The 27,274-nt window shown below is 44.8% G+C and overlaps 3 protein-coding genes, 1 long non-coding RNA gene and 1 pseudogene across 7 annotated transcripts; 3 read left to right on the top strand and 2 right to left on the bottom strand.

The window, feature by feature from the left end:
- Positions 1–424: 424 nt before the first annotated feature.
- On the top strand, positions 425–5,901 carry LOC101764950 (receptor-like serine/threonine-protein kinase SD1-7). Of its 3 annotated transcripts, none has more exons than XM_022828064.1 (7): positions 425–1,867; positions 3,995–4,093; positions 4,182–4,363; positions 4,453–4,663; positions 4,772–5,009; positions 5,110–5,260; positions 5,349–5,901. In XM_022828064.1, the coding sequence occupies exons 1-7, from the start codon at positions 502–504 to the stop codon at positions 5,646–5,648; spliced, it is 2,547 nt and encodes an 848-aa protein (XP_022683799.1). In that variant the 5' UTR covers positions 425–501; the 3' UTR covers positions 5,649–5,901. The 3 variants fall into 3 exon arrangements, with proteins under 3 accessions (XP_022683799.1, XP_022683798.1, XP_022683797.1); XM_022828063.1 differs by having other exon boundaries at positions 426–1,867; positions 4,179–4,363; XM_022828062.1 differs by having other exon boundaries at positions 426–1,867; positions 4,176–4,363.
- LOC105914842 lies at positions 2,400–12,516 on the bottom strand. 2 transcript variants are annotated; one of them, XR_002678424.1, is made up of 4 exons: positions 12,215–12,516; positions 7,275–7,483; positions 6,168–7,156; positions 2,400–3,011 (listed from the first exon to the last, which is right to left on the bottom strand). It is a non-coding gene; the product is annotated as an uncharacterized LOC105914842 (long non-coding RNA). The 2 variants fall into 2 exon arrangements; XR_001393279.2 differs by having other exon boundaries at positions 2,400–2,953.
- On the top strand, positions 7,990–11,906 carry LOC101785729 (G-type lectin S-receptor-like serine/threonine-protein kinase B120). The gene is made up of 7 exons (XM_004978201.3): positions 7,990–9,401; positions 10,055–10,153; positions 10,236–10,417; positions 10,496–10,706; positions 10,814–11,051; positions 11,147–11,297; positions 11,380–11,906. The coding sequence occupies exons 1-7, from the start codon at positions 8,138–8,140 to the stop codon at positions 11,680–11,682; spliced, it is 2,448 nt and encodes an 815-aa protein (XP_004978258.1). The 5' UTR covers positions 7,990–8,137; the 3' UTR covers positions 11,683–11,906.
- A 3,875-nt stretch (positions 12,517–16,391) lies between the features above and the next one.
- LOC101785328 lies at positions 16,392–20,353 on the top strand (annotated as a pseudogene).
- Positions 20,354–22,667: 2,314 nt separating this feature from the next.
- On the bottom strand, positions 22,668–25,538 carry LOC101765898 (transcription factor bHLH112). The gene is made up of 7 exons (XM_004976878.3): positions 24,988–25,538; positions 24,364–24,862; positions 24,139–24,255; positions 23,891–23,956; positions 23,652–23,717; positions 23,439–23,495; positions 22,668–23,315 (listed from the first exon to the last, which is right to left on the bottom strand). The coding sequence occupies exons 1-7, from the start codon at positions 25,344–25,346 to the stop codon at positions 23,166–23,168; spliced, it is 1,314 nt and encodes a 437-aa protein (XP_004976935.1). The 5' UTR covers positions 25,347–25,538; the 3' UTR covers positions 22,668–23,165.
- Between the last annotated feature and the right edge of the window lie 1,736 nt (positions 25,539–27,274).

The following is a 27,274-nucleotide window of genomic DNA, read 5'->3' as shown; positions in this document are numbered from 1 at the left end:
TCACAGTTATTCGTTTAGGATTTTCTATGTACATATGCACCTATAAAAACCAAAACAAATAAACAATAACCAATGGAATTATTGTTGCGCTATCAGCTAATGTACGGCGCTTTGGCCTGTCCTTGCTGTCTGTCAGCGCTGGCAGATTTTGCAGGCCTAAGTCCACTGGTTGGAACTCCATTTTTTGAAAAGAACAGGAGGGGTAAGCACCTATTGATTATATATTGAAACTATTAAGGACAAAAACCAGTCTGGAAAGAGAACCAACAAGGAAAAAGGAAAAGAAGAAAAAAAAGACTAAACTAAGAGTACACGCTAAAGAGATTACATAGTGTGCAGCCAAACATTCATAGCTGGCACCATAGCGGGACGCGTTCTATGGAGTAGCAAGGAAAATTCAGACATGAATTTTCTTTTGCACAAAACAATTGAGGGGTCTATTCCAGTTGTCCAAATGCTTCACGACATAAGAATTATGACTCGCATGAAAAATGGAACTGCATGCTTGTCTTTGATTCGAACTCCATTCTTCCAGCACAACTACTATTCTATATTTCTACAGCTAAAGAGGCAGGAAACACTAACGGGAAGGGCCTAATGGACATGGTGCACCTTCCCGTTCTCATCCTCCTGATCTTGAGTTCGCCCTGCCAATCCAATGACCAGCTCACACAGGCAAAGCCACTCTCCCCTGGAGACCTTCTCATCTCCAAGGATGGAGTCTTTGCTCTTGGCTTCTTCTCCCCAACCAACTCCAACAAGAGCTCATACATCGGAATATGGTACCACAACATCCCCAATCACACCGTTGTGTGGGTCGCCAATCGTGACAGCCCAATCACCACTCCGTCAGCGAAGCTCGCCATCACCGACAACCAGGAGCTAGCCCTGTCCGACGACGAGGGCCGCACCCTATGGACGACGGCGAGGGGGAGCAGCACCGCCACCGCCACCACCGGAGGTGCTGGAGCTGTCGCCGTGCTACTCGGCTCTGGAAACTTCATCCTCCGGTCGGCGAACGGCACGGACATGTGGCAAAGCTTCGATCACCCGACGGACACAATGCTCCCAACGATGAAGGTTTTGCTCAGCTACAAGGGACATGTGGCGACGCGCTTCATTGCTTGGAAGGGCCCTGCTGACCCATCCACCGGGGCCTTCTCCGCTAGCATCGATCCCAGCTCAAACCTTCAGTTCTTCGTCTGGTATGGGACCCGGCCCTACTTGCGCATCAATTTTTTCGGCGACACCTCGTTGTTCGGGGGCGGCGGCACCACCTCTTCCTCCATCGTGTACCAGAGGACGGCTACAGGGGACGAGTTGTCCTACATGTACACGGTCCCCGACGGCTCATCGTACACGCGCTTTTTGCTCGAGTACACCGGCAAGGTCAGGGTCCGGGCCTGGAACAACAGCACATCATCGTGGGCAGCCGGTTTCGAGCGCCCCAGCTCTAGTTGTGACCTCTACGCGTCGTGTGGCTCGTTCGGCTACTGCGACAACACGATGGCTGTCCCAGCTTGCCAGTGCCTCGACGGGTTCGAACCCATCGACGGCCTTGACATGTCTAGAGGATGCCGGAGAAACGAGGCACTGGGATGTGGAACGAAGGATCGTTTCGTGCCTTTGCCTGGGATGAAGGTTCCCGGCAAGTTCTTGCATATCGAGAACACAAGCTCCGACCAGTGCGCGGCGGAATGCAGGAAGAACTGCTCTTGCACGGCGTACGCTTATGTCAGCATGAGCAGTGCTGGAACTTTGGCCTCCACATCGAGGTGCCTGGTTTGGACTGGGGATCTCATCGACACGGGGAAAGTTGGTATCTTTGGTTCTGACTTGTACCTTCGGCTTGCTGGCCGGTCTCATGGTATGCACTCCCGTTCACTCTTTTTTTTTTCTATCACTACAAATTAAATACAGCAGAGCAACATTTATACATTTGCTAACCATAAAGTGCATGACATGTTTGCAAATAGTAATTTGTCTGTCTTCAATTAAAGACCCCTCAACAAGAAATATAAGATCGCCTGTAGATTTCTTGGTTTGTGGAAATGGCGCCAGGTTCTTGCAGCTCCATGTCCACCTCTTTTTCTACACTGTTGTTTGAAACACTAATTCTAAAAGAAGATATAGTCCTGGATTGAATTGCCCCACCAAGACATCATGATCTTGGACCCAACCAAGACATCATGGTCTTTGGCGTCTAACTCAGCTCCAATGACTAGTCTTATACGCAAGGGATTTTTTTTACTGAATCTTATACTAAATTGGTGTGACCATTAAGCTATCTTATACTCGAAAAGAAACACCCTCTACTTCAGAATTTCATAAACAAGATTTGGCACCATTTCTCGCTCATGTGAGGCCTCGTCATGACCGTAAGTGCCAAACCGACAAAATATGATGCAATTAGCCCCACTGCACATGGGAGAAGATTTCACAGCGGCACAAATTTGTCTTCATTACCTAATACTACCTCTCCGTCCTCGAATAATATATGATGTTTAGGACAAGATGATTAATTCAAAAATAAACTATACATATACTCTAAGCTATATTTAAGAATGGATGGAGGACTAACCAACTTGTAAGTTCCAAAGAGTAAAATGCATTGCAAGCCATTAAACTTGCACCAAATTCTCACTCGAATCACTTAACTTGCAAATGATACACACTGCATCATCAAACTTGCATCCTTGTTCACCGGAGGTCCTTCTTTCCAGATGGTACACTCCGCACCATCAAACTTGCATCTTTGTTCACCGGAGGTCTTTTTTTACCACGTCTGATTGATCTGCCAGCTGGAGGCAATGACATGGAATCTGCACACCATGCTTGCTTAGTGCACAGGTGGACTTGCTTAGTGCTGATTATATACCTCATGAACTTGTACCTCTGAGTTGCCGAGTCCCCAGGTACACTGCAATTCAGTGTCCACCTGAGTTCTTTTTTCCTGCAGTAACATTTGTGCCCTTAGTGCATCACTTCATAACATCTCCAAATAAACATGTCTGCATCAAATAAACCATAATATATTTATACAAGAGTAAATAACATTCCAGGTCAAAAGGACTTGCATACATTAAGGGCTTGCATACGGGTAAAATGGATAATGATACTAAGTTCATCTCAGAAAATTGATTCAAAGTGAGTGATCAATAGAAGCCAGACCAGAAAAGACCAAGCCTCCAAGTTTAAAAATGGAAACTCCCCAATTGGCATTGTTTCCCTCGTATGAGGCTGTGAAGTGAGACCAAGAAAACCTTTCGTAAATGGTTAATTTACGGTACTTGGGAGATACAAAGAGGTACCATGGAAAGATTTTTTTTTTGCCACTGCATGGCGATGGCCATTTATGCCTCTCACATGATGTCAATTTAGCTGCCATTCTTCTCGTAAGGATGGGAAATAGTTAATTATTCATAGAATTTTGGTACAATCCTGGTTATAATTTGATGGTGCCTCACTGCCTCCTGATACCTCCCAAGTTCCAACTTTCCAATGAGAATGCCATGTCACCACACGGTAATGCCCAAGTTAATCTTTATTTTACTAAACAACCCCTAATTATCTACTGTGAGCCTGTGAGCTGGGTTCGCACTAAGCCCTATATACTTGAACTGAGGGAGTAGTTTGTGCAGGTGCCAGTGCCACTATAACAAAAGTAATTTACGTTCACAATCACAAAAATTCAGTTTTAATGTTCGTAGCAGTAAATCTGTCTACGAGCATGTGTGAGGCAATCACAACTGACAACAATACCAAAAGGCCAATAGTAATGCTAGCTGTGTAACTGTTTTGTGCGTATCTAGGATTCTAGGTTGCTTTTTAATTTTTTACAGACTGTCTAAAAAAGTGTTCACAAATCAATAGTTTTAGAAGTGAAGTATTCACAGATCAGTCACGGTATTCTACTATCCTGTGCAAGTAAATTCACAGTATTCAGGTACTGCTTTATGCAACCAAATCTAATGGGATACATTTTCATGTGCAGTTCGAAATAAGAGCAATATAGAAAAGATTTTACCCCCGGTTATAGCATGTGTGCTGCTACTCTCATGCGCAGCCCTTGTTTGGAGATGCAAATACAGAGGTACACTAAACAAAAGACTACATTTTCCAAAATGCAGCATTGTTGTGTAAATGTAAGAGAAAAGTTGCATTTATGTTTCTAGCAGCAGGCAAACAGCACAAGAAGGAAGCCCGAAAGAGAATAATGCTAGAATACTTAAGGTCTACTGATGAAGATGGCGACAACAATGTAGAACTCCCTTATATTAGCTTCAAAGACCTCGTTGTGGCAACGGACAATTTCTCTGATTCAAATATGCTTGGCAAGGGAGGTTTTGGCAAAGTTTACAAGGTACTAGAAAAAGTTTCACTTGATATCTACACTGATACAAAAGTATTATACTAATTGTTCTCTGATTATGCAATGATGGAATCAAGCAGGGATTCTTGGATGGTACCAAGGAAGTAGCCATCAAGAGACTTAGCAAGGGCTCCGGACAAGGCACGGAGGAGTTCAGAAATGAAGTGGTCTTGATTGCAAAATTGCAGCACAAGAACCTAGTTAAGCTTCTCGGTTGTTGTATTCATGAAGATGAGAAGTTGTTGGTTTATGAATACTTGCCCAACAAAAGCTTGGATAAATACCTCTTTGGTACATTGAATCTTAAGCTTTTTTTTTCTAAAAAGAACTAAATTACAAAAATAAATATGCACATGCATGCCTTACACAGTATGACTTTTTTCACAATATTCTTATTAGACTCTGCAAGAAAGACAAAGCTTCAGTGGCAGACAAGGTATAAAATAATCCAAGGGATAGCTAGAGGAATTCTTTACCTCCATCAAGATTCAAGACTAACAATTATTCATAGAGATCTCAAAGCAAGTAACATCTTGTTAGACAAAGAGATGATACCAAAGATATCAGATTTTGGTATGGCCAGGATATTCGGCGGTGATCAGCACCCAGCAAATACTAACAGGGTTGTCGGGACATAGTAAGTAACTCTTGCACTACATATTATTCAGATGGAATTTATCTGCTTTTCACTTGTTCAAAGTATGCAAACCTCATGTACTGGTGACTCATGTGCACAGTGGTTACATGTCCCGTGAATATGCAATGGAAGGTGCATTTTCGGTCAAGTCTGACACCTACAGCTTTGGTGTTCTACTTTTGGAGATTGTGAGTGGATTAAAGATCAGCTCACCTCATCTTATCACGGATTTTCCTAACCTTATTGTATATGTGAGTATTATGTGATGCTCCCAATCCATTTCTAGAAGTACCTGATGAATATGTATTAGCTTGATGAGAAAAATTTCTCCCTTTTTAGGCATGGAACTTATGGAAGGATGGTAAAACAGAAGATTTGGTGGACTCATCTGTTAAGGAGAACTGTCCATTAGATGAAGTTTCACGGTGTATCCACATAGGACTTTTGTGTGTTCAAGACAGTTCAGATGATAGACCGCTCATGTCAGCAATTGTGTCCATGCTGGAGAACAAAACCACGCAGCTCCCAATACCAACGCGACCTGTGTATTATGCGCGTAGGGATGCTGAACCTGGAAGAAACTACAACAGAGCATTGTCCTTGAATGGCATGAGCTTCACAGAGCTAGAAGGCCGATAGATGTTAAACAACAACATTTACTCTCTTTGAATTTCAGTAATTGGCAATAGTGTACCAAATCTTTGCTTAACTGTATTTGAGTAAGTGAATTTGACATATGTGCTCCCTCTGTCTATGAGCTTATCACATGGACAACACCATACATAAAAACTGACGATGTCTATATAGGCATGCCTCATTTCAGAGTGATGCTTTTTTCATCTTCAGTTGCTTTGTTATGTACCAGGTTGTTAAGAACTTTTCTTTATCCTAAGATTGCTCTGGGTCAGCATATTTTTCAGTAATGCTAGTGAACTTGCATACATTGTGGTAGTTGGCACGAAGGCAACCATGTCTGTTTATGTCAGTGGACTAGAAGAACAAAATCCCCAAAGTTCAGACAAAATAAACCGAAACATCTTCAGAGTTGTTTTCAGCATTGTTTGACACCTTTTTTCAATCTAATCTGGGTACCAGCCGGTAGAAACGAACCGGCTCATCTGCACAAGTACTAGAATAGAGAGGTAATAGTACCAGTACCTGGCCTCAGCATTGCGACCGTGGCGAGCACGGTCGAATCTCCCTGGGAAGTTCGGCAGCAGGTACCCGGTATAACGACGGGAAGAGGCGCGGTGATACTCCCAGAGTTCCCTCCGATAGCTCGCGGCGCAGCATGCTACCTCGCCGGTTCGCCCCCGCCGCCGCCGCCACCACCATTGGGCGGCGGCGGCCGCCCTCGTCGTAACGTGTATTGCGGGCTCTCAGGCCCAAGGAAAGTGACAGCGTACCACACACTTGTTCCTTCCCATGCCCAATGGGCCCGAGCACTTTCGGCCCATCTTTACCGTGTACTGCCAGACTTTGCAGACTGAGAGCAATATTGAATTGACGGACGCAGGAAAATCCCCCATGTTCTTCACGCTTCATTCGGGCAAATGAACATACATGAGCAAGAGCCAGGACACGGATGATCTACTTACCTTCCCGTTTCCATCCTTCTGTTCTTGAGGTATCATATATGCAACTAGCATCTGATACACACAAATCTTCTTCTTCCTAATGAGAAGAATCTCCAGCGGCTTAACTAAATGAGCAAGTTGATCTCTCCTGGTGGCGCCGCCTAATGAGACTAACCTTCTTTTTTGGAATGGGATGCGAATAATTTTCAAAGGTCCCCCTTAATCTTGCAACATGCTAAACACGGTGTTAGACCTTTCTTGACCATTGTGAATTGAAGGGGAAGAATGTTTCGCTGATTCGTTCCACACTTCCACATCAACGGACTCACGTGTTCGTGTCTCTTTCTTCTCTCCAAGTTGCATCACCGCCAACTCCTGTCAGCATTGTGCACCATCTCCCTCCAATATTTTTATCAGAATGTTTTTTAAGTATGTGTCAGCATGATCGAACGGCCTAAATCTTAGGCTCCGCCAGACCGCCCCTGCTGTGATCAGAGAGAGAGAGATCTCCAAACTGTGGCACCAACGGAGACTCCATCTATTGCTTGCTCTTCGCACAGTTCGTCTAGTCTGCCAAACATAGAATTAGACATCTTATTTAGTAGCAGTAAAATCTCCATACAAAGAGAGGAGATATATCAATTTAAGAGAATCAAGCTACAAATTATTAGGAGAGATCCTTGTCTACCCCTCGGCTTTGAAAAGTTGAGATTGGGTGCAGCCATCAGCAACACATCCAATCTCAAGTGTCCGATTCAGCGTCTGTTTACCCTCGCAATCCCTAAGTTCTGTACGACTAACCAAGGCCGTGACAATGAGATTCCTTAACGCCTGGTACCTCCTTGGCTAGTCCCCAGGTACCGTGCAGTCCCTTGTCCAACGCCATGCCTGTTTAACCTGCAGTAGCATTTGTACCCTTAGTGTGCCACTTCATGATCTCTCTAAGTGGGCTTTAAGAGCCATATAACTTTGTGCATCGAATAAAGCATACAGATACTTTTACTAGAGTAAATTACATTCGGGATCAAGATAAATAACTTGCATACGGGTAAAATAGGTCCTGGTACCAATGGTTTGCACTTTCAGTCCACCAAAATTGTTTAAATAAAAGATCATTAGAGGCCAGAATGAACAGGCGGACAAAGATGGCCAAGCCTCCAAATTAAAAAAAAATGGATTGGTTGACAGCATTTCTTTCTCGTACGAGACTGACTTGAGACCAACAAAGTCGTTCCCAAATAGTCCCAAGGGGAAGGCCATCTCACCACATGGCTCGCCACCAAAGTTGGTCTTAACAAACCACTGAGAATGTGAACGGGGTACCGTGGATTGTCTCTGCCTCCAAGTTTGGCAGTCACATCTGCCAGAGGTCCAATCTGTTCCTCTTCCACAATACTCGAATGCCATTCGTTTGTCTGGTCTGCCCTGCACTCTGGTTAGGTCCTTGCTCTTTTGATCCGTTGACTCTGCCATCCTAGTGAGTCACATACGATTACATGTATACATGCTACCTTCTTCACACTTCACAGGCAAACAAAGAAGAAGGGGGTGATGGATGTGGCCTCCCTTCCTGTCCTTGCGTTCTTATTCTTGATATTGAGTTCTCTCTGCCAATGCAATGACCAAATGACACAAGGAAAGCCACTCTCTCCTGGCGACATGCTTATCTCTGAAGGTGAGGTCTTTGCTCTTGGTTTCTTCTCCCCAGCCAACTCCAGTAAGAATTTATACATTGGAATTTGGTACCACAACATCGCCAAGCGCACCGTGGTGTGGGTTGCAAATCGTGACAACCCAATCACCGCACCTTCATCAGCGAGGCTTGCCATCACCAACAATTTAGAGCTGTTGTTGTCCGACTCAAAAGGACACACTCTTTGGACAACCACAAACAATGTTAACATTGGAGGTGCTGGAGCTTTTGCAGTGCTGCTCAACTCGGGGAACTTTGTCCTTCGACTGCAAAACGGCACAGACATATGGCAAAGCTTTGATCACCCAACCGACACCATCCTTCCAACCATGAGATTCTTGTTGAGCTATAGGGCACATGTGGCCACCCGCCTCATTGCATGGAAGGGCCTTGATGATCCATCTACAGGGGACATCTCCAGCAGCATCGATCCTCGCTCAAACCTTCAGGTCTTCATTTGGAATGGGACTTTGCCATACTACCGCACTGCTATAGTTAGTGATCTCTCAGTGTCCGGCAGCATATACCAGAGAAATGCTGCCTATTTCTTGTACCAAACGGTAGTCAACACAGGGGACAACTTCTACTATAGTTACACAGCTTCTGACAGCTCACCATACACACGTGTCTTGCTAGACTACACTGGCAAAATGAGTCTCCTGATCTGGAACAACATCACATCATTATGGACGGTCGTTTCTGAGCCCCCAAGCGGTTGTGATCTCTACGCCTCATGCGGCCCATTTGGTTACTGCGACCACACGGGGGTTGCCCCAACATGTCAATGCCTTGATGGATTCGAGCCTGTAGACACTGTCAACTTTTCAAGGGGATGCCGGAGAAAGGAAGCGCTGAAATGTGGACAGGAAAACCATTTCTTGACCTTGCCTGGAATGAAGATTCCTGACAAGTTTGTGCACATCAGGAACAGAAGCTTCGACCAATGCGAAGCTGAGTGCAGCAGAAATTGCTCCTGCTTGGCATATGCTTACGCCTACTTGAGTAATGCTGGCACCATGGGCGATACATCAAGGTGCTTGGTTTGGACTGGGGTTCTCATTGACACTGGTAAGGCCACAACTGCACCTGCGAACTTGTATCTCCGACTTGGAGGGTCTCCAGGTATGAGGATTTCTTTGACCACCAAAGTGTTTTTCCTACATGACATGTCTGCTTTTAGCTGTGTCATGGCCACTCTAAAAAGACATCAAATCCTAATGAGCTTAGGCCTCAAATAAGCTACAACAAACCATCTGGTCCGTCTCTCACACTCCGTGCTTGTGCTAATGCAGTTAACATATAAATTTTGGTAGTACTTCTTTTGTTTCGAAAATATGGTGGGAGCAGTGTAGATTAAAAGTATGTAATACAGAGGTTTGGCCTCAATGCCTTTTAGAAGACTGGTTACAAAATACGAACAAGGGCAACAACTGATAAGAATAGTAAATGAAAGCCACGGTGCAAGAAAGCTAAACTGAAATGAGCACAATCATCTCTAACTAAATACACTACTTGTGATATGGATACCAATTTACTCAATTTACTTAGGCTCACAATTGCCATATTCAAATCTGATTATTCTAGCAGTAAATATGTGTATGAGCATATATAATGCAGCCTCAACATGTCAAATATCCATCAGTAATGTTGGAGGGTTGTCTGTGACTCTGTTTGATTGGTAGTTAGGTGTTCAACGTTTAGCATGCATGAAAATAATCACACCTTGAAAGTAATGATTGATCCAACAAATTCTAACAGGATATATTTCCATGCAGTTAAAAATAAGAGCAATTTAGCAAAGATTCTACTCCCTATTATTGCATGCCTGCTGTTAATTGCAACCACAGCCCTTCTCTGGATATACAAATACAGAGGTACAAAGAACAAGAACTTCTCCAAATGCAACATTGCCATGTTGTTGTTGAGGAAAAATAATTCATTGGCATTTTACCACAGGTAAATGGAAACAGAAGGAAATCCAAAAGAGAAGGATGCTAGAATACTTGAGGTCTACAGATGAAGATGGGGACAAAAATATAGAGTACCCTTTTATTAGCTTTGAAGACATTGTTGTAGCAACAGATAATTTCTCAGAGTCCAATATGATTGGGAAGGGAGGTTTTGGAAAAGTGTACAAGGTACTAGTTAAATTACTTTGCATTAATAAATACAATGTCTAGGACACTGTTCTGATTATAAATGATGAAATCATGCAGGGAGTGTTGCAAGATGCCACGGAAGTAGCCATCAAGAGACTTGGTAAGGGTTCTGGACAAGGCACTGAAGAGTTTAGAAATGAAGTGGTCTTGATTGCAAAATTACAGCACAGGAACCTAGCTAAGCTTCTCGGTTACTGTATTCATGAAGATGAGAAGTTGTTGGTATATGAGTACTTATCTAACAAAAGCTTGGATTACTTCCTCTTTGGTACATTTTATTTCCCATTTTTTATACTATGAAAATTTCTAGAATCAAACAAATACAATGTTCACATATGCCTTACTGCATGCCTCATTTGATGCTCTTATTATCAGACTCTGAAAGAAAGCCAGTGCTTCAATGGCCATCAAGGCATAAGATAATCCAAGGGGTAGCCAGAGGAATTCTTTACCTCCATCAAGATTCAAGACTAACAATAATTCATAGAGATCTCAAAGCAAGCAACATCTTGTTAGATAAAGAGATGATCCCTAAGATATCAGATTTTGGTATGGCTAGGATATTCTGTAGCGATCAACACCAAGCAAATACTAATCGGGTTGTTGGGACATAGTAAGTAACTACTGCACTACCAAATTCTCTACATCGAATTTTGGTTGCACTTATTCACATTACAATAGACCTTATTGGTGAAATCATTGGTACAGTGGTTACATGTCGCCTGAATATGCAATGGAAGGTGCATTTTCAGTCAAGTCTGACACCTACAGCTTTGGTGTTCTACTATTAGAGGTTGTGAGTGGATTAAAAATTAGCTCACCACACCTTATCATTGATTTTCCTAATCTTATAGTCTATGTAAGTATGAGGGATGCTCTGAATCCAGTACTGGAACTACTCGCTGAAAATATGGCTCACTGAGAAAATTCTGTGTGTTCAGGCATGGAACCTATGGAAGGATGGAAAAACAGAAAATTTGGTGGACTCGTCTGTTAAGGAGAATTGTCCCCTAGACGAAGTTTCACGATTCATCCACATTGGACTTTTGTGTGTTCAAGACAGTCCAGATTGTAGGCCACTAATGTCAGCAGTTGTGTCCATGCTGGAGAACAAAACCATACAGCTCCCGATACCAATGCAACCTATGTATTTTGCACGCAGAGATGCTGAACCTGGAAGAAACGGTGATAACATGGCATTTTCCTCGAACGATATGGGCTTCACGGAGCTCGAAGGCCGTTAAATGTTCATGACAACTTTTACTCTAGGTGAATTTCAGCAATTTGGAATAGTGTAACAATTTTTGCAATCATTAAATCTTTGCTTAACTGTACATGGGTAGTTTTCAGCATATCTGATGGTTCCGTCTGCACTGTTACTACATGAAAAAAGCTAAGCTCGAGTTGAATGCACGTGAGAAAAGAAAGAACTATGAATGGTACAAGAAGAATTGATGATCTTTATACGGGCATGCCTCGTTTTTTATCAGAATACTTTTCAGTGAAGCTGGTTAACTTGCATACATTGCCATACTTGTCACGAGATGCACCTTGTTGGTTTATCTGTGAAGACTAATGGAACTAACCCACAAAGTTCTTCCGTTAATAAGAAAAGAAAAGGAAAAAAAACAAAGTTGAGACAAAACAAAATGCAGCATGTTCAGAGTTGTTTTCAGCATTGTACTGTTGGACACTAGAATCAAATCTGAGGAGTGGCCTGTAGAAATCAACCGGATTCCCGGCAAAAGTAGCAGGGTAAAAGTAGACTAGTAGTACCTGGCCTCAGGAATGAGGATGGGAACCGTGGCGCCGAATAGCCATGGGGAGATCGGCGGCAACGGCCCGTGAAGGCGTACAACGACGAGAAGAAGGGCGGCGCCTCTTGTTCTCTTCCTGAATCCTGAGTTCCTTCCCCGTAGATGGAGGCGCGGCTGCGACTCGACACCGGCCGGGCCCACAACATCAGCCGCTTTCGCCGGTTCGCTCCCACCGCCTCAGCCGACTGGAGGCTGCCGCCTCCGCAGCCCCGGCAGGCCGGCATCGGCGGACGGCCGGACGCCGACCAAAAGGACGGGGGACCGAGGCGCGCACCACCAAGCTCGCAACGTATTCCAGCCCGAATAGGCTCGAGTGCTTCTGGCCCATATTCGGCCCGTCCGAACCCACACGGTTCCACCAGCCCATTTTTGGGTTGCAGCCTGGCAGCCCATCTAACTCCAAATTTCAAAGAAAAGCGCCGCCCCCCATTCCCGCGCCGTTACCGCCAGGCGCCAGCAGCAGCAGCAGCAATGCGGCGGCGACCTCCGAGCTCCGGCCGCTATGAAACCGTCCCAACCCTTGGCAATTGGCGGGCCATCGACCACCGGTTCGTCAACGCCGTTGCGCCGCCCCTGTCGCGGCGAGCTATCATCTCACGGAGTTTGGAGCTCCACCTGACGCTGAGGGTAACCCGTTCCGTTTCTCGGTGTTCTTCCCTTTTCCATGCCCGAGTGCCCGTGTACTTCTCAACCCATGCTTTGGACCGGCACCACGGAAGCGATGCTGGAAGCGTGCACCCTCTGATAACTGGAGTTTCCTGCGCATTTGGCTCCGTTCGGCGTTCGTTCCCGGCCAGCTGCAACTGCAAGTGTCGTTGTATCGTAGATCCACGTGGGACTGGCATGATCAGCCGTAGCTCAGCGCTTTGTTCTTGGTCTGCCGTCCCCACTCAGCGCGCTGGAAGCGATGCTGAATGATGAAGCTGCCCAGCATTCCCAGGGAGTATTTTTCTCGAGTGTCAGCATCAGAGACTCAGCGTCATTGGTCTCCAGAATTAGCATTGCCGTGATCCTAATCAGAAGTTTTGCCCCGGAAGCTGGATGACCCGTCAACCGGCGAGAACTGTACTTCAGTTGGATGGACAGGGTCACAGGGAGTCAGGGACGTGGCCATTCTGGCGAAGAGCTACCTGAAATGGTGGTTGGCATTTGACATGTTCCAGTTCCAGAGTGCAACGCAACAGCAATTTTCATGCTGTAGCCTGTAGTACCGGACGATCGTCAGCACCAGCTTCAAATGACAATATGACATTATCTACTACCACCCGCCTAGTGTGCGCTTAACGCTGGATTACAAGGCATGGTAGTAACTAGTAAGTGTACGAAGATGGAAAAGCAACACGCCTTCTTCAATTCGTGGATGTACTGTCTAGTCGGGCCTGCGACCGTTCCGGTATGCAACCCCATCTGGATGGATTTGAGCCCAATGGTCGTAATTCCTCCAGAAGATCGGAGTAGGGAGGATCGGCAATGTGTTGACAGAGATAGTTTGTTGAACCTTGACCTAGGAGTATTTGCCTAGCAACTAGCATGAAGACCTGACTAGTCCTTGTGCACCAGGATATTCTGTGCAAATCAGCTTCAAGCTAATACAAACCGGGTTGTTGGGACATAGTACGTAACTCCTGATTCTTCATATCTGCCTGCAGTCTTTTAAACTGTGTAGACCTTATCAGTGAGATCATTTGCACAGCGGTTACATGTCTATCTGTGAGCTTATTACATCGAAAACACTAGAGATTCGAGTTGAGTGTATGCGAAAAAGAAATAACTGCAAATGATACATGAGGTCGGTTTTTTCTTACAATTCTTCAGTTGCTGAAATGTACCAAATTCCTCTTAATAGTTTTTCTAATCCTAGATTGCTCTAAGTCAGCATATTTTTTCTCAATTAACGCTAGTTAAGCTGCATACATTGTCAATATGTCATAGTGGCACGAGTCTTCCACTTTGTTTGGTTATCTCTTAGAGTAGATGAATTAAACCCAAAGTTCAGACAAAGCCCACCGCAACATGTTCAGAGTTATCTTCAGCATTGTTGACTACAATGTTCAGAGTTGTATTCAGCATTGTTGACACTACAATGTTTCACTGCAAAAGCTTACAATGTTTCAGAGTTAGTAGCAGTAACTTGCCTCAGGATGGCGAGCACGGCGTCGAATCACCGGTGGGGAGATCGTCGGCAAGCGCCCGTGGAGGCGTGACGGTATGGAGGGCCACGACTCTTGACTCTCTTCCTGAGTTCCTTCCACAGGCGGCGGCGCGGCTGCGACTCCTCCGCCCCAGCCCCGAACCTCCGCCGCTTCGCCCCCATCGCCTCAGCAGACGGGTCGTCGCCTCCGCAACCGGCAGCGGTGCGGACGCCGCCCAGGCATACCACTTCCTTCAAGGCCCAACGGGCTCGACAGCGGAGAGCCAGCGGCGCGGCGGCGGCGCTGGGCGTGGCCGGGATGGCGCCCGCGGAGGCCGCCGCCATGCTGCTCCCGCGTCGTGGACGGATCGGAGCCGCGCAGCGCCGCCTGGACCGGAGCTCGCGGCGTGGAAGTCCATGCCTCCACCTCCATGGCCGCCGTCTCCTCGTTCGAGTGTGCGGCGGATGGTTTGAGGGTGGAGCCTAGCTGGCGGGGCGTCGGCGGAGGTGACCCGAGCACCTGAGATGAGATGGGCACTCGGAGACGGCCATCGCCGGCGGCATTCAACGTTTTTGCCGAAAGCCGCCTGGAACGGATCGCGACCCAATTATTTACGAAAAAAACTCGGATCGCGATCAATAATCACGATCCAAATATTTTAAAAAAACTATATCGGATCGCGATCCAAATATTTACTAAAAATCTCCTATATCGGATCGCGATCAATAATCGCGATCCGGTTATTTATACAAAATCCCCTAATATTTTCAGAAACGGTCCATCTGCCATGACTGCTGACGGGCTCCCCTCCCCGCGCGGCTCCGGCGACTGCCGCGCCGCCTCGCCGTCGCGTTCCGATCTCTACCCCTCCTTTCCCTCGAGTCTCCCCTACCGCATCCGCCTCCCTCCGCCATTGCCATCTTCAATCGTCGTCGGGGCCGGGCGGTGGCCAGTGGCGTCGCGGCGCGCCGGGCGACCGTGGTTTGGTGCCGCTGTTCTGGCGCGCAGGAGCGAATCCGCGCCTGACGGTAACCAGTTTCTTGGCATCTCCCTTTTCCGTGAAAACCTGGAATCTGACTTGTTGCAGTTCGGTGTCAATTCGCCTTGTCGTGCCGCCGTGCGAATCCGGAGTTCCTATGCATTCGATTTCTATGCATTCCCAGCTAGTTACAAGTATCATTGATTGATGTGGCACTCGCATGATCGCCCGTACCTCAGTGCTGTTCTTGGTCTGCATACTGCATTTCATTGTCTTGACGCTGAATATCCCACTGGTGTTTCTGCTAGTTCACAGCTTTGGGCTTTGGCCTATGCATTTCCGGCGAGGTGCCGAGTGTAAGCAACTAAGCATCAATTTCCGGCTATCGAACCTCCAACTTGAGGGTTATTGCCGTTATCCTATGTCTTTAGAATTAGCATTTGAAGCTTATAGCTCATTCTCGAGTGATGCGCCTGGAATCTGAGCTTCACCAACCAACTGATGGCGCTATCCTAGTATCCTATAGGGACTCTGGAATTTTGTCCACTAAGCTGGATTATTCCTCGTATCCTATGTAAATTTGACAAGTGACAAGTGACAAGAACAGCATTTGAATTGGAGGCACAGAAAAGTCTGGGTAACTTTCAAAAAAGAGAAAAGTCTGGGCACTTGTCCCATTTTCTCCAACTTGATAGCTATTTCCCTTATCATGTCTCTAGAATTAGCGTTTGAAACTTACTGCTTCATCCTCAAAGTGATGCACCTAGAATCTGAGCTTCAGCATATGACAACTGATGGCGCTATCCTTATACTCTGATATTTTGTCCACTAAGCTGGATCATTCCTCCTATCCCATGTAAAAGACAAGTGACAAGAACGGCATTTGAGTTGGAGGGACAGAAAAGTCACACTTGTCACATTTTCTACTCCTTTGAATTGAACGATCTAAGGGGACAGTATTAGCTATGCTATCTCCTTGCTGCGTTCTCCATAACCGTGTATACCAACTTGCCAAGCAAGGCCTAATGGGGATGGCTTACTTCCCTGTCTTCACCTTCCTGTTCATGGTTTGCTTATGCCAATCCGATGACAGGTTAACACATGCAAAGCCGCTCTTGCCTGGCAACGTGCTCATCTCAGACAGTGGCGTCTTTGCTATTGGCTTCTTCTCCCTGAAAAACTCCAGTTCAAGCTCATATGTCGGCATATGGTACAACAACATCCCCGAGCGCACATACGTGTGGATCGCCAACCGTGACAACCCAATCACCACCAACGTGCCTGGGAAGCTAATTTTTACCAACAGTTCTGACCTTGTATTGTTAGACTCCACAGGCCGTACTATCTGGACGACGACAAACAACATCACTGCAGGAGGCGGTGAAACTGCTGCAGTCCTGCTCGACTCCGGGAACTTGGTTGTCCGGTCACCAAATGGCACTGGCATATGGGAGAGCTTCTATTACCCTACCGACACCATGGTTCCCAATGTAAGTTTCTCATTGAGCTAGCGTTTTATTGCCTGGAAGGGGCCTAATGACCCATCCAGCAGCATCTTCTCAATGGGTGGCGACTTGATCTCAGATCTCCAGATTGTCATTTGGAATGGGATAAGGCCATACTGGCGAAGAGCCGCATGGGTTGGTGAAATGGTATTGGGCACATTCCAGGGCAACTCCAGCTTCAGGATGTTCCAAACAATAGAGTACACAGGGGATGGGTACTACATCAAAGTAACTGTCTCTGACGGCTCACCGAGCATACGCATAACTCTGGATTACACGGGCATGTTAACTTTTCGAAGATGGAACAGCAGCATGTCCTCATGGACAGTCTTCGAAAAATTCCCCAGTTCAACATGTGACCAGTATGCCTTTTGTGCCCATTTGGCTACTGTGATAGGACTGAGTATGTTCCGACATGCAAGTGCCTCGATGGGTACGAGCCCAATGGTCTTAGTTTTTCCCAAGGATGTCGGAGAAAGGAGGAGCTCAAATGTGGCGGCGGAGATAGTTTCTTGACTTTGCCCACCATGAAGACTCCTGACAAGTTCTTGTACATCCAGAACAGAAGCTTCGACCAATGCACTGCAGAGTGCAGTCACAACTGCTCGTGCTCAGCGTGTGCTTATGCTAGCCTGAAAAATGTTGATGCGACGCTGGACCAGACAAGGTGCTTGGTTTGGATGGGGTGCGACGCTGGACCAGACAAGGTGCTTGGTTTGGATGGGGGAGCTTGTCGATGTACAGAAGTTTGGTAGCACTTTTGGTGAGAACCTGTATCTCCGAGTTCCCAGGTCACCAGGTATTTACCTTATCTCGTGCACATATTTACATATTCACAGACAATTTACTAAGTATGCTGGTACAATTAAATCATGGTGTAGTGGTATTTTCTGCCTATTGATGCTGCCTCAACTGACCTCAATTGGGCCAAATTATCAGGGTGTCTATTGTGCTCCCTTGCGGTGGTGACAATTTGTGCAAGTCATAGGCTTTAAAAACGTTAACCAAACTAGCCACAGTTTTTACTTTTGTTATTGCATTTATGATCAACCTTATTGCAGTCCTGCTCAGCATCACCAGCTGAGTTCTGCCCATCATCCATGCGAAAGCTTTCATGTTCTCTGATTCTGTATTTATACTTCTTCAGAACCATGCCATTCGTCATTCAGGTCATCAGAGCTTAATGGCTTTGCCAATTATGAATCTAGTAAAGGTTTAAATGCTCATGTTGCCATCTTGATTATTGTTTTCAGAACCACCATATTTTCAAGTAATCTCGAATGATCATGAACATGAAGTAATTGCAACAATATGTATAATGTTGACAGTAATGTTAGATGGTGTCAAAATGAAATGTTTTTCGTGGTAAATAAGACACTTGAAATGTGTGGTAATAGATTGAGACGATATTATTCTCGTTGTGGATTATATTTGTGCAGTAAGCAAGAAGGAGGGCACTGTACTAAAGATTGTAGTCCCGGTTATGGCTACTTTTCTTCTACTAATCACATGCATATGGCTTGTATTGAAGGCAAGAGGTAGGATATTGCTTTACTTTTCACAGTATAGAGTTGATTAGGTACTTGTAAGAGATAATATTAATATGTGGTATTCCTTCCTGCTAGTGAAACACCAAAGCAGGAAAGTTCAGAAGAATCTACTGTGCTTGAACCCTTCCAACGAACTTGGGAACGAAAATCTAGAATTTCCATCGGTTAGCTTTGAAGACATCATCACTGCAACAAACAATTTCTCTGATTATAAAATGCTCGGGAAAGGTGGTTTTGGAAAAGTTTATAAGGTAATGAAAAGTTCCTTGTGGTTCAGTAGAAGAATATTTTTTTTGTTTTGTGTGTTTCAATCACACAATGTTGCACTCCTGTAGGGAATGTGGGAAGGTGGCAAGGAAGTTGCTGTCAAAAGGCTTAGTAAATGGTTCTGTGCAAGGGATTCAGGAGTTTAGAAATGAAGTAATTCTGATTGCCAAACTGCAGCACAGAAACTTAGTTAGACTTCTTGGTTTCTTAGTTCATGAAGATGAGAAGTTACTTATCTATGAATTTTTATCTAACAAAAGCTTGGATGCTTTCCTTTTGGGTATGTTCTCACTTCTGTTCGCATACTGCAAAACAATTTATGTCAAATACTCAAATATATTCATGGAGGCTGACAGTGTCCTTCTTCACAGAAAACTTCGAAGATGCCACAAGAAAATCTTCGTTTGATTGGCCAACCCGGTTCAAAATAATTAAAGGGGTGGCAAGAGGGCTTCTTTATCTCCACCAAGATTCAAGACTAACAATAATTCATAGAGATCTCAAAGCAAGCAATATCTTGTTGGACACAGACATGTGTTCCAAGATATCAGATTTTGGTATGGCCAGGATTTTTTATGGAAGCGAACAACAAGCAAACACAACACGAGTTATTGGAACATAGTAAGTAATTCATCCACAGCTGATGATTAACGTGGTGCTGTGCAACCCATTATTTTCTGAAATGGCTCAAATAGTGGTTACATGTCTCCTGAAAGTGCAATAGAAGGTTCCTTTTCTATCAAGTCTGACATCTATAACTTTAGTGTTCTACTGGTGAGCACCAAAGCTATAGGTTCAAGCTGGTAAATATCTTTAGTTGAACTAATTCAAACTGTACATCCCATCTATTTCTCAAATTTTTCAAACAGCGGTTACATGGCTCTTGAATATGCTATGGAAGGCTCATTTTTTTTCGTGAATACGCAGGAGAGCTGCGTATCTTTGTATTAAGAAGGAAAAAAATATTTAGAAACGTTACGCACACAGAGAGATGAAATGTTAGAGTTACATTTGAAAATCAACAGAGCAACCACTAGTTAGGAGGGTAGGAAGCATTGAGTAAAGACTATCGTAGCAGCAACTATCCTTCTGACGACGGCACGACAAGCGTCGATAGAGCTTTGGCGCCGGCAGCACACCATAGGAAGGCTCATTCTCTGTCAAGTCTGACACCTATAGTTTTGGTGTTCTACTACTGGAGATTGTAAGCGGCTTAAAGATCAGCTCACCCCACCTCATAATGAACTTTCCAAACCTCATTGCTTATGTAAGTATGAGGAACCTCATTGCTTATGTAAGTATGAGGAACCTCATTGCTCATAGTTTTGGTGACTTGATCAGAATCTAATTTTATTGGTTCAGGCATGGAGCTTATGGAGAGATGGAAATGGAAGGGAATTCGTGGACTCGTCGATTTCAGAGAGTTGTTCACGTCAGGAAGTTATACGGTGTATTCACTTAGGTCATTTGTGCGTCCAAGACCATCCAAATACGAGGCCACTCATGTCATCCATTGTGTTCATGCTGGAGAATGAAACAACCCAACTTCCTGCCCCAAAGGAACCTCTGTATTTTACAATCAGGAATGGCGGTACTGATAGATCAAATGAATACATGGAAAGATCTCTGAATAACATGAGTATCACAACTCTAGTGGCGCGTTAGGTGTCTGTCATGGAAAGATCTCTGAATAACATGAGTTTCATTGTTCCTTAAATGTGTAAACTTCTTTGTTCTGTACTATTGTACAATTACACTAGCCATTCATGTTTGTACACAAAAAGTGTTCTATTGAATATATTGTATTTTCCATCGGTGATTTGTGTTAATAAAAATATTATCCTGATTGTAAACTTCACTAGTTTCCGCTTGTCAGATAGAAGACGCTACCAGGTCATGTGTGTACGTGTATCACTAACTAGTCACTGCTCTGCATTTGCTTTCCCAGTAAGAATTTCCTGCTTCTTGGCTTCGTCTGTCAGTCAATGAGTCTGAATTGGAAGCCTTTATCACAAGAAAGCCGGTGGAAAATTCCATGTTCTCTCTGCATTTGCAAGCAATCATCATCCTTTTTACGCCAGTGTATCTTACTATAGAGAAGTGAGCTTCGTAGGGCTCACAATTCTTTTAATCTTAGCCTGCTACGGTGCTACCAGGAAGTGCCCACAAACTTGAGGTACAGAACTTTTGGAATGATCTAACCCAGCCTAAATGTGTCAAATCAGAAATATGTCTCTTCATAATCTTCTCGTTTCAAGAAGTCAAAAGGTTATTTCAATTGACCTTAACCTGTTACAGCAGAATTCATCCCTCTAATCTTGAGAGATTACTTTTCAAAATTGCCAGCCCAACTCAGGCAAAGACACTTCCACTGAAGTTTCAGAAACCACATTCAAGTCTTCAGTCTTTATATTTGAAGTATCTGCTTTTTTTCATTCAGAAAAATATATTTCCATTTTAAAAATAGCAGTCCAAACTTTGGTTCTGTGATACTATGAACACCTTGTAGCTAGCTGCTAAAATCACTGGTTCCTTTGCAGGTTCGGAGCTTATTTTAGACGTGTTTTTTAATGCTCTGCTCGTCTGCTATGCAAACACTGAGATGTTAAGTGTTTTTTTGGAAACGGGAAGCTTTATTATTTCAAGAATGTTACATCAAGACGATACGGCAGAACTTGAAATACTCCCGGTCCCTGCCTGAGTGCATACAGAACAGACATGCTAGTCAACCTCAATGGCTCAATCCGAAGATTAGACTGAGATGTTAAGTGTATTGCTCGCAACTTTCTAATCCATTTGTTAGTGCACCATCTCATCAGAAATTATTTTTCAAAAGATGGTCTCAAAAGAATTTTCCTTTTCAATAGACATATCTTCTATAGGTGTTGATGTTGATCACGCCGTCTTAGAACTAAGAAAAAGGCACTGAATTTACTTGTCTCCTTCAAGACTAGGTGGAGTTGAACTGTCCTTGCATGCTTGCATTATGGGTTTACCATTTCACTAGCTTAAAGCGTCAAACCGCATGTTAGTACCTTTCAGGCTTCATGCAAGTGAAAACAGAGCTAAACTCTGACAAGTGAAAACTCGGTTCATTTTCTTCCAAGAAAAGAACAGTTCAGTTAAAGATACAACGCTACTCCATTTTAACACTCATCCACACACATAGATTTGATGTTGCCAATAAAGCTCTAGCCACATATAGTCTAGTCAGCCACAGTAACAGAAGGGAAGTAGGGGCAAGGCTGCAGTGAGCAGTCCGGTACTTACAGGAATCCTGAAACAATAGTGAGTTCTTAATTATCACAAAATATTTGCTAGGTTTATCCTATCATCAGTATAGCAACACTAGTTTGTATGAAACTCTAGCATGGATCGACTTGCTTTTGTGGAGACTACAACTACAAGTATATATGTAGTATTTTTCATCCAATAATTCGAGTATTTGACGTATTAGAGGAGTTTTTCGGAGTTCAAATTACCCAAAGGAATAACCCTTATATGCGTTGGTATCGTTTTAAAATTTCTCTTAAAATTTGCTTATCGATAGCACCTTAGTACAGTTCTGACGTAGCAATCCCAAGAAGGCATTGGATGCATTATAAGAGTCTTTTCACAATTAAAATGCTTGTGTAGTACGTGTCCAGATAATCACTGGCGGAGCTTGACTGACAAAGCAGGGGGGCAGTCTATGGAAATGTGGATTAAACATTAGTCTACAATGCCGTTTTTACTGTTTATTTAGTGGAGAATTAGCTTAGGCAGGGGGGCCACCGCCAGTACTGCAGATAATATAAAATGCCGCAACAGAATGTGCCTATGCAAAAGCTATGCATGCGCTGATATCCACTACAGACATGGAATAATTTAAGCTGAAAGATTCTGGCAATGTTTATCTAACCTAAAGACGACACATCTGCACAAATTCTTGAAGGCGCTACTTAGAATATCAAAACATGTGGTTTAGATTCAAAAGAGAAGCTAGCCAAAAGCGATGGCTGATCAATCAAAGAGATGCCACTTTTATTTGGTAGTACAATCAATAGAAACCTGCTACACACTTTGATCCATCGTCATCATCACTAGTTTAAGCTAGAACCATTACACATCTTTAACAAATCCTTCCGCAACTACCCAATGATGAAACCTAACAACCAATCATAATTAGAAGCTGATGACGATCAGTACGTAGAGACTTGTGTCCTCTCAAATATATTAGCTGATCCATTATTCTTCTCTGATGGATGAACCTGGAGAATGAATCCAAGTCTTCAAGCACTCATTCCAAAGGTTCATCTAGCTAGCTGCTAGCTCAGTGTGCTTTTGTCACTGCCATAGCTGCTGCTGCTGCTTAGTACTATTGCTATGAATTATGATCATATACTAGTAGACGAGATTAAGAAACATCGATCTTCAGGCCGGTCGATCTTGCGATTGCTGGCTATTCGTTCAACGACACTTCTGATCAGAGCTTCTTCTACCTAAAGTTGGCGCCAAACGGAGTCCAGAAGTCGACGGGCACCTCGCTGGCCACCGCGAACGTGCTGGATATCGGGACCAGGCACAGCCCCCTGCCCTTGAGTGATATCTCGCCATGACTGTCCTTGGACTTCTCGGGACTTGAGCTCTGAAACGACACGCACGCATGCAAAGCGATCAGCACACTTGAACAGATTGTTCAGCAAGTACCATGATCTATCACAATGAAAAGGAGGAGCAAGCCTGCAGCATATATGCACAGTGACTGTACCTTCAAGTGGGGCAATTGATGATGATGGCCGTTCTTCAAGTATGGAGCACTAAGGACCTGCAGAAACAAGAAGCAAACACAATGTCAAATGCAGCTCTGATCGGCCAGTGTCCTGTGTTCTGATGATTCTTGTGGAGAAAACATGCGAGCTGGTGCTTCAGATGTGCTATGATTAAAAGGTGGGGAATCATGGTGCTGGACGAGCGCACTTACACCAACTTGGTCGTGGAGGAACTTGATGTACTCGATGGTCTCATGGAGCACCGATGCAGTATCCGTCTGCACGCGCATCGAGAAATAAGATTGAGTTCGTGTGTGTTTGCGTTAACTAGATCTCGAAAGGAGCAGAGAAAGGAGCAGCTCTTTTGCAGGGAAGAGATGTTGAAACATAGTTCCAAGCACTAGCTTTGTTTGTAATATAGTCAGCATTAGTCATGAAGAGCCTCCCTCACCTTTCCAAAAGGGGCGACTAGTTGTTGGAGTGCAGTGATCCTGTCCCCTAGCTTCTCCTTCCTAACCTGAAATGTATTGCACACATGCAGCTTTATCAAATAAAGATCCATCTGGGTGTTCAAGCAATTGTGGCATCATATATAAACAACATCAAATAATGCGCAGTGAAGTTTAAGAAACCAGGTTGAGTTCAGCTAGCGACCTAGCGTACGTGGGTAAAATGGAGCAGCTAGGTTTTTCGACGTACCTTGAAGGTTGGCAATGGCGACGGCGTCTCCAGCCTCGGTTTCTTGAACGCCGGCTCGCCGCTCGCCTTCTTCTTGCTGATGATTGAGCTAGACTCTCCTACTCCTTCCAACACAGTCTGCACATAATCACAAAGGTTAATTGTTACGCCTAGGTTAACTAGCTCGCTAGCTAATGTTGCCGTTGTCTTCAAATAAAAAAAATTGCATCTTTTAGATGTACCGACCTTTAATGTAAGGGTTGCTGCACGCGGCGCCGGCGATGGCTTGACAGCAGAACGTACGCTAGCTTGGTCAGGCACCGCCGCCGGCACGCCGAACCCGGCAGCAGACGAGTTCCAGAAGGGCGCGTCGTTGGTGAACTGGAGTGGCTCCCTGATAGCTCCCGGCGCGAACCTCGCAGCTGCCGGTGACGCCTGCTGGCAAATCTGCTGGCCGTACTGATCATACTGCTGGAACCCCGGCAAAGCCGGCTTCGCTGCCGGCTCCAAGAGGCTTCTTAGCAGAGAAGATTGCAACCCGTAGGGTGTGGTCGGCGACAAGAGCAGGTCGGATCCGAAGCTGGACAGCAGCTGGTGCTCTTGTTGGTGACCTTGCACTTGCAGGGCTAGGTTATTCGATGAAGGGTTCATCAAGGTTGATGCGTCCATGGGGCTCTGCTCGGTTCTTGAGCTCATGTCCTGGTGACCATCTTGCAGGAACCCATGCAGAGTAGCGCCACTGCTCCTGTTGTGCATATAGATCTCAGCGCCATGTGATAGCAGTAGCTTGAACATCATCATATGATGTGTAGCAAGATGGTGGCTAATCGAGTATAGAAGAGAATCAATCAATCAGCAAATTAAACTTACATGTAGGGATGTGTCCAATCGGCGTAACCAGCAAGAGGCTGCTGGTGCACGGCGGCGCTGATGCCGACCGGATCGGCGACGCCGGTCGGTTCTTGGAAGGTCACCGAGCTGTTGTTCCCCGGCGACTCCGACGAGGCCGTGGTGGCGCTCTTGGCCTTGGCCCCCTCGACCGCCATATCGTAGCTAGTAGCAGCCTGCAGGGCGGACGACCACGTGCCAAACCCGGCCAGCTCCGTCGAGCACGTCGCCGTGGGCACCGATGCCGCGGTCCACCAGCCGCCATGAGGGGCGGCGCCGGCGCCGCCGCCGGTGTACACGACGGCCGGAGCGGCATGCAACATCTCGGCGTGATCCCCCATGTCGTCGTCGATGGATCGATGACCTGCTCCGTCTCTTGGATGGTATTGGCGCGCCCGTAGGAGGGGCGGCGAGCCAGCTATAGAGAGAGTGTGTGTGGTGAGTGCTTGCTTAGCTTGTTGGGTTGGGCAAGCTGCAGGGAGGGGAAAGCAAGCTGAGCTGAGCTGAGCAAGCTGATGAGTAGTGGAAAGGATGGGGATGTGTGGGTTGTGTATATATAAACCGTTTGCAAAGGAGGGAGGGAGAATTTCGGCTGGCTTTCTGACCGGAGCAGCTGCTGCTGAGCTTAACCGGCGCAGTCGTTAGGCGGTCTTCCGGAATTGCGTCAGGCAATTCTGGTGCAACTGATCATGATCCATCGGCAGTTCAACGACCCTAAGCTAAGTGTAGTAGTAGTAGTAGTACTGCTACCGCGCCCATAGCAATATGCTTCATTCTCTACACGCATCGAAAAAATAACTCTTAGCTTTGGTTTAGCAGGTAGTGTTACTTCGTTTGCCTTGTAGAGCTTCTTAGGGTTAGGGTTCATCTAGAAAAAAAAGATGAACACCTTTTGGTTTAAGGGTTTTGACATCCATGAAACGTTGAGTTGAAGAAAACGTTTTTTTTTTACCGAAAGTTGAAGAAAATGTTTTGAAACCATATTGTCACATCTCAGGTTCAAGCACTGATTGCGCCTTGCAGTAGGTTTTAGCGAAGAATTAACACTTTGCACCAACTCTTAGCACTGGATGAGGTAATGACCCTTTGGGATCGTATATATGTCAACCACATAGGCGATTTAGTATGACAAATGAACTTGGTATTTTGGGGAATGTGGAGGGAAAGGCTGCACCGCATCCATGTATGGCCATATGACTTGACTATTCATCTTATTTGCATGACATTCATCCAACTGTTAATTCTCTCGCCAACCCACGATTCTTTCTACATATCCCTTATAATGCAAAAGGTCGATCTTGTGCCCACAAGGCCAAGTGGAAAATCCATGTTCGGAATGTGGATCGTCGTAATAAAAAAATACGATGACAGCGAGAGCCAAATTTTCAATTACAAAATGTGAAACGCAGAGCGATGTGTGATTATCTCGTTTCACAATTTTAATCAAATATTCTTTTTTTTGAAACGTAAAGGGGCAGGAGCACTGCCATATCATATATATAAGGAGAGAGATGAGTGAACCATTTACATAAATAAGATTACATGATGAAATATAAACTCCGATCTCATAGCTCTAAGATGCACTATGCTGCTCCTAGTCGAATATTCTGTTCGATGCGTTATAGCTTCTCAGCATTTTTTTTCACTTACAATACCTTCATTGCCGCCATTTTAGCATACCTATGACCAGAACCCCATCCCTCCCCACCACGTCAGCTACACTTGTGTCAACCCTTTTTTTTCTCAGGTACACTTGTGTCAACCCAGTGGCACACTCAAAACTATCCATATGGCCTACATGTGGATCTAGGACTCAAGGATAAAATGTGGTGCAAAGTGAGAATGTGTGACTAAATTAAACTTGGTGCTGAGTCGTACTATGGCTCGTGCAGTGGTCATGTTGTTGGATTGATTTTTTCCCCCTTCTTTATCTTTTGTTGGTGTGTTCTCTCTTTCCATCTATTATATATTACGGCAATTTCTAGTGATGCTTTTGAGAAACAATTTGGAGCACAGTGCAGTGTAATAATGCTTAAACCTGGTGCAAAGTGAGAATTCTTGGACCAAAACTTGGTGCACTGTGCAGGTACAAAGTGGTAGCATGGTTTCAGCATGTTGTCTTGTGCGATTCACTCTAAAAGAAAATATTTACACGATGCTATTTTCAAGCACTTTAAAAATTTTATCGAATTTATTATCAAAATATACGTATCAACCTCTCATAAAAAAAATAAGATAGGTAGATTTGTCTTTAAAATTAAATATTATT

This window comes from Setaria italica, chromosome VII (assembly GCF_000263155.2).
Source record: "Setaria italica strain Yugu1 chromosome VII, Setaria_italica_v2.0, whole genome shotgun sequence".
In the NCBI taxonomy this organism is placed as follows: domain Eukaryota; kingdom Viridiplantae; phylum Streptophyta; class Magnoliopsida; order Poales; family Poaceae; genus Setaria; species Setaria italica.
The sequence above is the reverse complement of the archived record's forward strand: the minus strand, read 5'-3'. Positions and strand labels throughout refer to the sequence as shown.